This window comes from Chiroxiphia lanceolata, chromosome 4 (assembly GCF_009829145.1).
Source record: "Chiroxiphia lanceolata isolate bChiLan1 chromosome 4, bChiLan1.pri, whole genome shotgun sequence".
Taxonomy (NCBI): Eukaryota; Metazoa; Chordata; class Aves; order Passeriformes; family Pipridae; genus Chiroxiphia; species Chiroxiphia lanceolata.
Window position 1 is genome coordinate 9,580,682 of NC_045640.1, and position 14,595 is coordinate 9,595,276.

The window sequence follows — 14,595 nt, forward strand, 5'->3', positions numbered from 1 at the left end:
TTACCAGTTCTTTATGATAATCACTAGAGGTTAACAACTATTTGAATCACCTCCCCATGTATTCTTGCATGAAACATCATTAAGTCTTGATGCCTTAAACAGCTCTAGCTTATGTATATATCTATAACTAGGCATACGAACAATATTGATATTGTTGGATTATTAACTTTCATGTGGTTTTTTTTATCTAGAAAACAAAAAAGCACAGGCTTGTGCCTGGCAAGCATGCTTAATACTTTTTAACTTTGTACTTGGATACTAACTAGAAAAGCAAAATACCAGGCGTTTTGTTTTTCTTCAAGACTACAATAAAAGTATTTCTATAAAAGCTCAGATCTAGCCCTTAACTTACCTCTCCACAGTTTCACAGAACAGTACGATTACCTCTTGCTGGACATAGTATTCTTTTGGAGACTTCACAGGAACCATGGCCGACACATAACTACAAAGAAGATAACATACCACTGTTTTACATACCTTAACAAAAAAGATTACAAATGAACCCAAACCTAGGACAAATCTTCTTAGAAACCTAACCTTTCCTGCACTATTTAGTATTTATTTTGACAGTACTCACTACGAAAACTGTACAGTGTAAGAATCTATAAGAAATACAGCCAAATTCCTCATTGCAGACTGAGGCAGTGGAATTCAGCAATATAATTACACACGTTCAGCTATTAGAACTCCATACTGAGGGGCACAGGGAGGTTGGTCCTAGAAAGATCTTTATTGCCACATCTTGAAGACTGAGTAGTTTACTCTGCATTTCCTTAAGAAACTCACTACACCAAACATTTTATCTAGAGAGGTTTTACCTGAAATTAGATTAGTGACATTTCAGTTACCCACAGAAGACAACTTATGACACTTAAGGTTTGGCCTCATTTCTACATGCAATTACCTGCAGAGGCACTAATTCAACAAGGGAAGAAACACTGATAAAAGTTAAGTGGGTTTCTGTCACTGTACTATTTAATTGGTCATTTCTGGAATACAATTAACACAGAAAGGGAAGAAGTTGTTTGCAAAACAATTGTAAAGAAAAATGCTACATGCATAGAGTTGGTACTGACAGGCCAGAAACTGCACATGCACTGCTAAGAACCAGTTAATGATTGTCATTGGTGTCTGCACTCAAAACCACACTTAAGAGCACTTTTTCAGGCAATGTTTTCAATTAAAATGTTTTTCAATGTAACAGAATAATAATGTTTTTTCTAACCAGAAAAAGATTGCTTGCCTGAATAAAATAATTCAAGGGAATATGTGTATTCAGGAAGGGCAAAGAGTAATGGGAGACAAGACAGGTTATTCCCAAGAAAATTTAAAAGACTACTCAGTTCTAAGAAACATGTTCTACTGATGCCAGGAATGACTGTATTATATTAGGTCCATAAATAATCTTGCTCATTATCTTGTCCATGGCCAGCATCACAAGCATCTAACACACAGGCTGGCTTAAACTCTGAAGGACAGCACAAGACTTGGTCAATGTGACCTTTGATGCAAAAAGCAGTTACTTTTCTCACCCCAAAAGCAGTTATTTTTATTTTTGCTATAAACCTCCAAGTCATTTTTCAATCTCAAGTTTTCAAATCAATGAGTTCCTGTGTTTAATTATTGCTTATGTAAAAACACTTCCTTCAGCAGAATTCAATTTGCCTTGTTAAATTCACTGGGTGCATCTTGCCTGTATCTCTAAGCACAAGAGAACAAAGCCTCATAGTCTCTGGAATATTTACTATCATTCTTTTCTTTTTAAACATCTCATATTTGTTGCTTTTTCTATGACAAAGAAAACATTAAGGGAAGAGATTTATGGTTTCCCTTTGTGTCTTGGAAATTCTCCCTCAAATGCCATATGCCAGTATGCAAATTGAAGATTATAGTTTAGCTGGAGAGAGCAAATGTTGATTGCTAAAAAGCTATTTAGTTTTCTTTTCATTATTGCTACACTGAAAGGAAAAATCTAACAACACAACAAATTACTAAAGAATTCAAACACCATGATAAAAAAATTATACTTTTTCCATTAAGCAAAAACAGAACAAAACAGCCAACTTCAAAAAACCAACAAGCCACACAACAGCTGCAGTGGCCAAGCCAACGCTCACAACCCACTTACTTCAGCTCTTTTACCTTAATTCAAACTCAGCAAAAAGGACATCAAAATGCTTGAGTGAGTCTTTCATTTTTTCTGTGTAGAGGTTCAAATCCCTTAAGGCCTGGTCACGAATGATGTTTCTGACTTCCTCTAGGCTTCGGGTCAGATCCTTGGCCAATGGCCTCATAGCCATACTCTCAATTTCACGATTCATAATAATCGAACCAGCAGCCAAACACTGTGAAATACATGAAGAGATAAAAATATTAGTTTTTACAAAGTTACTTTTGTATTTAAAAACAAAGCACAAGATGTGCTATTTAATACTTTGAACAAGGGCAGTAATTAGCCCCAGTTGGCTGCAAATTATTAAACAAGTGAAAGATTTAAGACTGGTATGTCAAGAGTCATAAGCTTTCATGTAAAAGGTTAGGGAGCAGCTCAGCCAAGGAAATGTGAGAATGGGGGGAGGTTCAAGTGCAAGAAGTGCTGACAGAAGAACTTAAAGCTATTCTCCCACTAGTAAGGCAATAAGCACTGGCAGGATATATACTCCATGTACACAAGGATTGCCTGCATTAGAGGGATGTGAATCCAGCAACATTATGATCCGTGGACTGTTCTGATTCAGGCTAGACTGCTCGATTTTGTAAAATAAACGTATTCCTAACAGAAAGAACAGAAAGTCTGCAACTGTCATGCCTTTTACAACAAAACTGGTTACACTGGCTATCAGAGCACAGAGCCAGTTACACCAGTATTCTGCTTCCCACAGAAATAGTGACTATATTTTACAGGAAAGAATATAAAAAACCAGGTCACCGAGTGATTCTTCCCTTTCAGTGTCTGGAAAGCAGCTATTTAAGAGACTTCTTGCCCCAGGCATTATACATGGACTCCTTCTGACCAGCTGACAAAGACATTAAAAGTAGATTTTTACTGTGACACATTAATAAAACTTTTCAAAAATCCTGCTGTTAAAAACAACTGCTGGCTTTATTCCTTTATGGATACATTTGGAAGACAATGAGCACCGCTATAAATCATACTTGCTGTATTAATGGAAATATTTTTATTAAATGAAAATATGTAAGGTGGTTCTAGTCTTCTAGTCTCAAAGATCTCCTTTCCCCTCACTTTTTTTAATCTCCACTTGCAGCTGTATCCCTCCCCTCTCTCCTGTGCTCCTGTGGATGGGAGGTATTTCTGCAGCTCTGTAAGGGGAACCTGCAATCCCAGCCCTTTCTCAGCAGCCTGATGCATTGATTGGTGTTTTAAGGGCACTCAGAGGAGATCGTGTTCTTACTTCTTATGAGTCAAAGCAGTATTTGCAGGAAAGTATGGATAAGGCAAGTCCTACCTGTTGATAGGTACTCTCAGTCTGATAAGTCAGTGATTGCACTGACAAGGACACAAGTGTATTCTCAAAGTCCACACAGCCTTCTTGCTACATGAATTTACAGGAGGACAGTGCCTACAGCAGTAGGAGTTAGCATTACATCATCACTGCTCATGTTACTTTGGCTGAAACCAACAGGTGCCTCCAGCCTGACGGTTAGATTTGGAGACAGTGAAGGTTAGATTTGGAGACAGTGAAGGTTAGATTTGGAGACAGTGAAGGTTAGATTTGGAGACAGTGAAGGTTAGATTTGGAGACAGTGAAGGTTAGATCTGGAGACAGTGAAGGTTAGATTTGGAGACAGTGAAGGTTAGATTTGGAGACAGTGAAGGTTAGATTTGGAGACAGTGAAGGTTAGATCTGGAGACAGTGAAGGTTAGATTTGGAGACAGTGAAGGTTAGATTTGGAGACAGTGAAGGTTAGATTTGGAGACAGTGAAGGTTAGATTTGGGAAGAGCAAAGGCATTAGCTTATATAACACAAATAATGAATAAAGGGAGAGGTGTTTTTTCTGTTAAAAAATACTGCCTCAGTGATTCCCTCAAGCATCTTCCACAATGCAAGACACCACTACACTGGCTGGCACTTTCCCTGTCTGTTCACTGTCGTAATCCCAGTTTGTTAGTCCCTTAGAGTAAGAAAAGGTGATGGGATTCACCAGGATTCGTAATGGATGATTGTACAAAAAATGACCCCAGTCAACACAGCAGATTCCCATCAGTTTAAAACACGATGGTGCCACCGGGATGATGGCAGTGACTGACATGTGACAATGAGAAGAAAAACTGCTGTGTTTTTTGCAAACCAGTGACATACCAAATTAATTCTGTAAATTCTATCTGAGACTTCCCTGACTCAGAGGAGCCTACAATTAACAACTGTCAAAAGCAAGTTTCAGAAGCAGAACATAAGGAGGTACATTGGACTGAACAAGACAGGAACTCTTCACGGAGAACATGCACTTGAAAAAGAAAAGAGGGACTGGTAGAGAAAAGAATGGATAACAACAGGAGCCCAAGGATTGCTTTAAATACAGGAGAGGCAAAGCTGAAAACAGCACCATAATGTGCTGTAGTGTAGTGAGATGTCTAGACTACTGCCCCCTTTAAGTCTCAAAAATCCATGAGGCCTTAAGTCTCCCTATGGCCTGCAGAACTGAAGACATTAGGTTTATCACTAAAAATGCCACAATGATTTATTTTTCGTTTTAGCCAACAGACATCAGTACTAATGAATAAATATCTTGCATAACACATCCTTTTTTCTGACACTTCAGACTTCCCTCGGTTACAATAATTAAAGCTTATTCACTAAAACAATGCCTTGTTCCTACAGATTGCTGTAGAAGCAAGTCTTTGAGAAAAACCAATTAAGAGAAGTGGACTTCATCGTTTTGCACAGGAACCATTATATTTTTAGCATGCGCATGAAACAAGCAAATTATGTGCAACAAATGACAGCTCAAAGTTACATACATTTAGTATGAGTTACAGCATAACACAGCCATTAAAATCAAGTGAGAGCATGCACTTGTATTTGTTGGAGATTAACTTTTATACTGATAGAATTCCCTAATATACTTTTGTTTCTAAGATTTTCAAAACACGAGACACAAGATGGCCCATCAGGATTAAAAAAAAAACAAACAAAAATCTAGAGTATTTATCAGATGCTAAGAATAGTTTTTAAGAGGTGGTCATAATGACAGCACACAATTATGAAAATAAATTGCTGTTAGCTCAACCAAAGCTTGAACCTTAAAGAATTCCCTTCCACTGAGCACCCACAGCAAGTTCTCACAGATATTTACTTTGCTCTGTAATGATATTTAAAATTTTCAGAAAAGTCTCAAGATGTACTTGTGGCTTCATGCCACCAAAAAAAAAGTATCTATGAACCGCAAGCAACAGAAATATGACAGACTTACCTCTGCTCCAAACCAAAGCTGTCCTGCAAGGTTGTCATGGCGTATTTCCTCAGGAAACTTAACACAAAAGTCTCGGTTGGCCCGTTCGTGTGGAATGCATTCATCCATGATCTGATTTATGATGTTCAAAACATTATCCTGAAGCAAAATATAGGATAGATGTATACTGTTCCCAAAGAAAACTCACAACATTTTTTTAAACTTTTAATAGGATTTATTAGTGAGGCACCAATTAATTAAGGTAGATAGAAAATGCAGTATTTAACTCTCATGGTCTTCATACACACAGAGAAAACAGAGGATAATATTGCACAGAAAGAAGAGTACCAAACTTCAACCTTCCTAATTTTCCTAGAAACTGTTTCTCAGATTAATTGCATTTAACTTTGACTACTTTACTGGGACTTCTGATGAGAAGGCATGATTTAAAGAACTCGTTAGTACTTCAGCCATTTATCTCCAAAATATCAGTAAATAAACTAGAAGTACAAGTAAATTATGCTTCTTCCATTTCCCCTCACCAGCCCCAATGATATGCACTTCGTTATTCCCAAAAAGAGCACCTGACAGATTATCCTGAAGTTGCTAGAAAGTGGGTTATACTGGCACCATTGTGGTTGAATAGACTTAAACACATCCTAGGAATCTAAAGCAGGCAGTTTCTACACTTGAGTCCCCAGTGGGCAAGGGCTGGCACATTTACCTGCCACCTCATCACCCAGACATCCAGGAGGATAAGGGGATACTGTACAAGTCAGAGGGTTAATAACTGCTCTGATCTACATCTGCACCAGGACAATGATCAAAGACCTATAAGTAGTTTCTTGATATGCAGTAAATAATCTGTATTCATTTATTTGAAAAGATAATTTTCACATACCCCTGCTGGGAACCGCATGGAATTTGATTAACATAATAAAGGTAGACTGAGAGCACAAAAAAGGCTGAGTGCTTTCATTAATGATGTTTTGTCTGTCTCATGCTTCTTCCACTATTTACAGAAATCATGTTCTATTTAAAATATTTTTCAAGCAAATACAACCAAATCTGTCTGTACAAAACTGTTTAACAAACAGAATTGCTTTAAGTCTACACCCCACTGTTTTATTTTCCTTTGCACGTAAAGAATAATAGAAGACAGGAATTTTGAAGAAATCTGCCCTGTTAGTATGTTCCCCACAGAGAAAGACAAAACCTACTTAACTACAAGAAATTATTCACATCTTCTGCAATTTCTGTGCAGACTGCTGCAACTGCTGTTGCTACAAAATAATCTAAACATTAATGCTATAATCACAGTTGTCTTCAACCAAAATAAATGAATAAATTAACCACTGGCAATATTTATTACACATTGGTATAAGGTACTTGATGTATTAACAATTAAAACATTTTTACATTAAAGTATTTTTTGCAAGGCTGTAATGAGATAACATGTTTCATTTCAATAAAGCTATTAAAAACAAACAAACAACACACCATATATATATATATAAAAGACACTGGTACATATAATATTCAACTTTCTCCTCTAGAAACAAATCTGAAAATCAAATGCTCCCTTCCTTCCATTTCTTAATTGGTGGTATTGAGTATACCTCTCTCACTGTTACTTAGCTAGGTCCAGCTGGGGAACCAAAATATTTTCAAAGCAGGTCCCATAAGAAAAACAACTCCTAAATTACTTAGCTCCTACCCAAAGTTACAGAGCAAAGAATGAAACTGAGGATAAAAAACCCATTTAAATTGTAGAAGGGTATGAGTCACTCATGATGTATTTAAAATCAGTTATTACTGATCTATTTTAAGACCAGATGCTTTGCCTGCAGCTCCCACTTTATCACCAGAGCAATACAAGTTGGTCTTTTTCATAAGGATGAAAAGGCCAAATTCCTGTTTTCAGACAATTAACAAAAGCTAGCAAAGACCTTTTAGCATTGGAGAGATACAGTGGAAAAAAGTAATCCTAACAGTTAAATTTTACAAAAGTTTCAAGAAATACCAAGAAATATTAAGGCAGGGAACTCTGAGAAAAATTCTATTCAAATCCGATTACATATATCAGATTTGAAATAATCCAATTACATTTTATTTTAGGACATGATATTCCAATTTATTTTACTTGCCACTAAACTTCAATATGGGGAAATGCAATTTTTCTCTTGCTTTTCTTCTAAAAAGCTATACAGAATAGGATGAAAAGCTATATTGAAAAGCTTTGTTCCTTAAATTTTATTTTACTTTAATGGATTATTTTTAAAATGCAATCTTATTTGACAGCAGTTACAAGACAGACTAAATTCCCCTTTCATAATCACCTCCATACATACTCAAAATTTCTGATATATTAATGAACATTTTATGCAAATGAAGTAAAGCAAGAGGACTCTTACCCAGTAAGCAACTGTTCCATGTTTTTGTTCTGTTTCTCTAATCATTACACCTGTTAAAAAGTACTAAGATGCTGCCTAAATCATCTCAGGAGATAATTATTACAAGCATCATGAAACGTTATACCTTAATGCATTTAAAATCAAATATTGCAACTAAAGGCAACAGGACATAATGAAGATAATTCAACTTTTTACAATAATACTAATTTTTCAGTATATCATTTGTTTACCACCTAAATGACATTTAATATTCTTCCTCATTTCTTCAACATTCCTATAATCTCTAGATGTCTCTGCTCCAGAGCACTCAAGATCTACCAACACATCTCCACACTTGCCAAACTTTGAGTCAGTTTTTTTTTAAATAAAACTATTTTTAGCATGTGTAGTACTAGTAAGTTAAACCACAGGTAATTAGAATTTTAATGTATGCTTCCCAATGGAGACAAATCACAACAGCTCCATCTCCAGTACCAGTTGTTTGTAAAGAGTTATCTGGCTTCACAGGGGCAGCTGGTCATTCTGTCAAAAAGCTAAGAAAAAAAGCCAATTAAAAAGATGGCCATCTTTTCCTGCACAGTCTAGTGGGGATAGTGGAAGATTAAGGAAAGAACAGTTGATGGAACTTTGCTATACAGTGTACGAATGTTGAAAGGTTTCTACAATGTGAATTGCTTTTGCTGTTTTAAAATGTGCAATTTCCCAGGTTCTCTGCTGTCCTACAAGGTTTATTTTATCCTCTTACAGAAAAAAACCCCAAATCAACAATTCTCCATCTCTTTCCTTCCCTCTTCCATTCTTCTTATGGCACCCAGAGCAGAGCAACTTCAATAAGAAATCTGGAATATTTGCTCCCATAATAATTTCAAATTTCAGCTGCTTTGAAACTGGAAGGATGCCAGCCAGTTTAGACAGACTATCCAAGACATTGTAAGCAAATTAGTCTTTTCTTTAGAAGAGCTTTAAGAAACATTCAATTTATTTAATTACAGCATTCTGCTTTGTAAGCTAATAACGAATGGGTTTGGATACATGGTAGCACTGAAATTTTGCTCTAATTTAAGCAACAGAAATCAATTACTTGGAATTGAAGTAGTAAATCTTTCACTTGATCCATCTTTCTACATAAAAGCCTCCGGATTTTAATGTATCCTTTGGTGGTTTTATGTGTTATCTTCTGGTTTATTTGCACACCGGGATGTGCACAGTTTCAGTTCAGATGCTCTGTTGAGGCTTTACAGAAGCACAAGAGGCAGCCGCTGCAGAGATTCTGCTTTGGGATTTACTCCAACCTCCCCATTTCCTGAAAAACACAGCTCAGTGTTTCACATACCAGAGAGCACTTATATTTCATTTAGATAGGAAAGATAATGAGTGGTAGTGAGACAATGTATGTAGTTAGCCACAGCAGAGGACAAAAAGTTGGTTTATTTTTGGCCTGGCAGTAATTGGCCATTTACTCAATTATCAGAGCATAAAGATAACATCAATTGCTGTATTAGCTTCCAGAATAGGTACTAAAAAAATGCCAATAAATTCATCTTACTTATACTATAAAACATACATTTAGATCAACAAAAGGCAGACTTATCTACCCTTCTTTACATGTCCTTGATAACATTTATGTTGCTCTTCCACTCCATTACATTTAATACAACTTTTCTGAGGCCTTTTGCAAGATTTCTTCAAAGGAATATAACTTCCTTTGAGGAAGTACTGTTCAGTACTTCTTTAATATCCATTTTTTGAATTATCAGTAAAATCTAGCCAAGGCAACACAGTCTGTGATAATATCTCCAGGAGCTTAAAAGATGGTATTTTAGACTCTTCGTTTAAATGTCCTTCACATTTTTTCTTGCAGAACTCCTTCAACATCACATTATGACCAAGAGAAGCCACTGATGAACACAAATTAATGCCAAACATAAAGAAAGATCTTATTGTAATTAAAGCAATTAGCTAGTATTCAAGTTTATAAGGGCTACTTTCATTAACAGAAGAAACCCATTATAAGGTGTCCTACTCTCTGATGTAACAAACAGGATTTCAAAGGACACACAGAAGTCCTGGTTTCAGAACCCAGCAGGGTCTCTCCAGACAGCTATTCCACATGCCCAGTTTCTCCACAGGCAGCAGAGAGTTCTATGGTTTTCCCTCCAGTCCATCTTGCACAGATTCCAAAGGTGCTTTCAGACTCTTTTTGCCTCATCAGCTAATTGACTTTCCCACTGGCAACACAGCATCATAGAACCATCTAGGTTGGAAAAGACCTTTCAGATCATCAAGTCCAACTGTTAACCCAGCGCTGCCAAGTTCACCACTAAACCATGTCCCCAAGTCTACATGTCTTTTAAATCCCTCCAGGGACAGTGAGTCAGCCACTGTGTTGGACAGCCTGTTCCAATGCTTCATACCCCTTTTCATGAAGGAAGTTTTCCTAGCATCAAACCTAAACCTCTCTGGTGCAACTTGAGGCCTTTCCTCTTGTACTGTCACTTATTACTTGGCAAAAAAGACAGACCTCCATCACACTTCAGGCTCCTGTCAGGTAGTTCTAGAGAGCAGTACGGTCCCCCCTTGAGTCTCCTTTTCTCCAGATTAAGAAAACCCAGTTCCCTCAGCCACTCCTCACAAAATCTGTGCTCAGCCACACTATTTCTGACACAGGCCAGGATGCCATTGGCCTTCTTGGCCACCTGGGCATGCTCTGGGTCATGTTCAGCTGCTGCTGACCAGCACCCCCAGGTCCATTCCCACTGGGCAGTTTTCCAGCCACTCTGCCCCCAGCCTGTAGTGCTGCCTGGGATTGTTGTGTCCCAAGGGCAGGACCTGGCACTTGGCCCTGCTGAACCTCAGACCATTGGCCTTGACCCATCGATCCAGCCTGTCCAGATCCCTCTGCAGAGCCTTCCTGCCCTCCAGCAGATCAACTCTCCCACTCCACTTGGTGTCATCTGCAAGTTTACTGAGGGTGCAGCTCTGATGCTCCACTTTCTAAAGTAACTTAGGATTGTTCCACGTATGAACTTTGGGAAGTAGTTCCTAGTTTAACCTAGTTCACTACAGAGTAGTACCAAAATTCATCATGAAAAGGCAACTTGGATCTCTAGCAATCTAAATTCTGTACTGCCCCAGATTTGCAACAAAAACTCTCAGCAAATAAAAGAGGAATCCCCATTCACAGAGGGCAGAATGAAGGAGATGTAATCATGAATTACTGCCATCTTTGCCTTGCCTTCCCCTGCTGCAAAGTGAAAACATCCTGCATCCTCAAAACACTGCGCTGAGCTGGCATGGAGCCAGCTTTCTTCCCTGTGGTTCTCTGCTGTAAATTAATTCCCTGACCTGCAGTGCACAGCATTTTCATTCCACTCTGTCCACAGTCTTAGATAACAGGCAGTTTCTCAGAATGACCTATTTGATCCATACGAGCAAGTGGAAACACATGAAAAAACTTGTTAACATGGGAAACTACAATTTACAACTACAGTACTAAACACTACTGGGATCATTTTTTTCAAAGAAAAAATATCTTACAATATTAATTACTCCCTACATAAGATCAAACATGAAACACAGATAGGAAACAAAATTCCTGTTAGTTGATGGAGTTGTACTGATGGCTTGACTTACAGTCAAGCATTTTATATTTTCTAGTCATCATGCTAATTATTCTATAGTGACCAAAAGTTTCCCAACAATGATGAAGAAAAGCTGCTAAACAGATGAGATTTAAAAAGATGCAATTAATTATTTTATTTTCTGATTAGAAATATTTAATTCTGCACATTTGTCTTCTACCCAACTATAACATTCCATTGGTCACTTGACATTACTGAGTGGGAAAAGGTAAATTTAAAATCTCTATTTTTGGTCCAAGTCTAACAGACTAAAATCAACTCTTCTGATACTTATAGGTTATTTAGTGTACTTAGAACAATTACATTCAAATTCATTTCCTTCATTTACAGTGAAATATGGTGAAAACATATGAAAGGGTTGACAAGTCTGCCTGTCTGTGAAATAAATGTTACAAGCTTTCACTCAGTGGCACACCCAAATAGCAAACAAGTACCTGACACCGTGTGAAGATGTCAGGCAGCACAGAGAAGACATCTGCTGGAGCAATGTAACTCACACAAATAATCATTACTAAGAGTAATGAAATGACAAATGGTGCAATCAGTTATAAACCAACTGAACTGGAGATGAAACTCTAGAGGAAAACCACCCAAATTTACAAGCTCTATTATGACAGATAAAAAGTACAGTAGAAATGTGCATTGTCTCTGATTAAAGCTTAATCTTGACATCATCACTTTAGAGAGGTTTTCCTGAGTTTCACTTTCTTTATTAAACTGGCACTGTCCCCACCTAAATTAAATTAGAAGACATTGCATAAAAAAGAATAATTTTCTTTGAATAAGGCTTAGCTCACTCTCCTGTCAGTCAACTGCCTAATCCTTCTGGCACAAATTTCTGCCTTTCCTACATCTGCATAAAGTCTCTTAAATATAGAACTTATGAGAATTTTTCTTGAGTCCACCAGTTCTATTTCAGAAAAAGCCTCAGAAACAGATACAATTCAGAAAACGAGCATGCTTCCCTTCTCACCACAGATCAATGAGTAACGTCCAAGTGCTCCCACACAACTGAATGGGTTGGAGAATCTGTTTCTTGTTTTTACCTTTTCCCTCTACTCTTAAAAAATATCTTTGTCTGCTAGAGTTTCTAAACTTTGGGAACATGAAAGTTTCTTTCAGTCAACTTCTTCCCTTGATCTCAACAATTACCTTGCTGTCTCCTTCATTGACCTCTACTAACAACTAATATAATGTCTTGAGAGATGCAAATTAAGCAGGCAAAAAAGACTTGGCCACTACTTTAGCTAAAAGTACTCCTGGTTCAATCCACAGTTTAACCTCTATATCAATTAACAAAATAACATCAGGAATAGATTCTGGCTAACTTCTAACCAATCATTAGGCTTCAGAATCCAGCAGGGAGTTTCCTACAGTTTTGGCTAATTTGTCTCCTTTAATGAGATCTATTTCTGCCTAATTCTACAAGAAAACGTTCTTCAGTGGACAGATGCAATCAAACATGAAAACATGGCACCTCTGAACTGCCTCATTGTTCACACTGATTATGGTACATACTCCCAGTTTGCTCTTGTCAAGAATGTTAATGATACAATTAGTATTTCTCAGATAACTCATTGCCAATCCACTGCAGCACTGTCCTCTGAGTTCTTTAACAGCTCTTCACAGATACCTTTTTCATCAAGGGATGCCCATCGACGCTGACTTTCTTTGTAAAAATTGCTTCTCTTCAGAAGGATACAATTCAGATAAAGCACTGAATGAAAGGGCATATTATTTTCCCCTAGGGATTCCTTATTCTCATACCACTTAAAACTTATCAGATAATAGGAGACACCTTCAGATAAGTTTCTTTTACACCTGAAACAGAAAGCCACTTTTCATCACAGACGGGCGTCAGGTCAATCTGCAGTGTCAGCATCTGGCAGCAAGGCCAATTTGAGAACTCGGCCCCTTATCTCACTGTCTTTGCAGCTTCTGTCCTACCTCTGGGCTGTCACAGGCTGTGTCACCAGCACTCTGAGCTTACTTTGTACCAGGGGCACGTGGGAATGGTTTCAGTGCAGTGATCCACAGCAACCCAGGTCATTTCACTGCTCAAGTTCACAGAATGGCTCTGCAAAGACGTGCATCAGTACAGCAAAGATGTGCATCAGTACAGCTGAAGAAGTGTTTCCCAGAGGTATAAAGCTGACCAGCTTAAACTGGCCATGGATAAGGATCTATAAATCCACTGATCTCTCAGAGCTGTGCTTTGAGGGATGCCATGCTTAAGTGTGGGAACAGGAACAAGAATAATGTAAATTTGGAATGAAAAACTTATAGACTGACGCTGCCAAAAGACCATGGAATAATGCCTAAGGAACTATGCATGATAACACAGAAATACACATTTGAACAGGTTGGGGTTTTTTTATAAAATCAAAATTTATTTATCTTGTTTGCCCATACTCAACTACATACCCAAGCAATAAAGTTAAGAGATTTACTGAAACTAAAATGTTTATAACATTGCTACCAACTGCCCAAGGGCTTGCTTGAATCAAAGACTGGGCAATCCACATGCACAGCTGCTGAGGCTATCACAGGACCATAACCAAAACCACTCAAATTTACATGAATATTTTCTTCTGAAATCACTCTATGCATATCCATTAATACAGTTATAAAACCCAACACTGGTAATACAAAGCACTGGTAGATTTAAAAGCCTTTATCTACTAGGAGAGAAAGAACACAGTTAGCATTAAATACAAATGAAAAACCTGATTTCACTGATTACAGAATTGAGTTATGCTGAAATTGTGCAGCTATAAACAAAAGACAAAGAAAGGCCAATGTGAAATTATACCACCAATTACATCCAACAAGAGTTCAACTCAAAACTGCAGAGTGAAAATCTTTGGAGACTTTTATTCTACGATTGTTCAAGTCTCTAATCGTTTCTACTGTCTCTGTATTCTAAATTAATGATTTAAGGTTCTCCTAAAAATTTACATCAAGAAAATGCTGCTTTTCTTGTTGAGGAATCCCCTCATAATTTCCTTTTCTCAATTATAAAATATGTTTTACTTCTGGCCTCTTATTTGCATAGCGGAATAAGCCAGACAACCACAAATATATTATTAATTATATCTACTGAGAAAAGTCATTTCAGCTACAGGGT

The 14,595-nt window shown here is 37.4% G+C and overlaps 1 protein-coding gene across 7 annotated transcripts in view; it reads right to left on the reverse strand.

Moving 5' to 3' along the window:
* ZFYVE28 (zinc finger FYVE-type containing 28) overlaps positions 1 to 14,595 on the reverse strand; it is a 153,015-nt gene that overhangs the window by 58,740 nt on the left and 79,680 nt on the right. For all 7 annotated transcript variants that reach the window (XM_032685145.1, XM_032685149.1, XM_032685147.1 and 4 more), the window contains exons 3-5: positions 5,435 to 5,572; positions 2,143 to 2,345; positions 353 to 442 (exon numbers count right to left, since the gene is read on the reverse strand). In XM_032685145.1, coding sequence (XP_032541036.1) covers positions 353 to 442; positions 2,143 to 2,345; positions 5,435 to 5,572 — 431 coding nt within the window. The remainder of the gene's footprint in view (positions 1 to 352; positions 443 to 2,142; positions 2,346 to 5,434; positions 5,573 to 14,595) is intronic.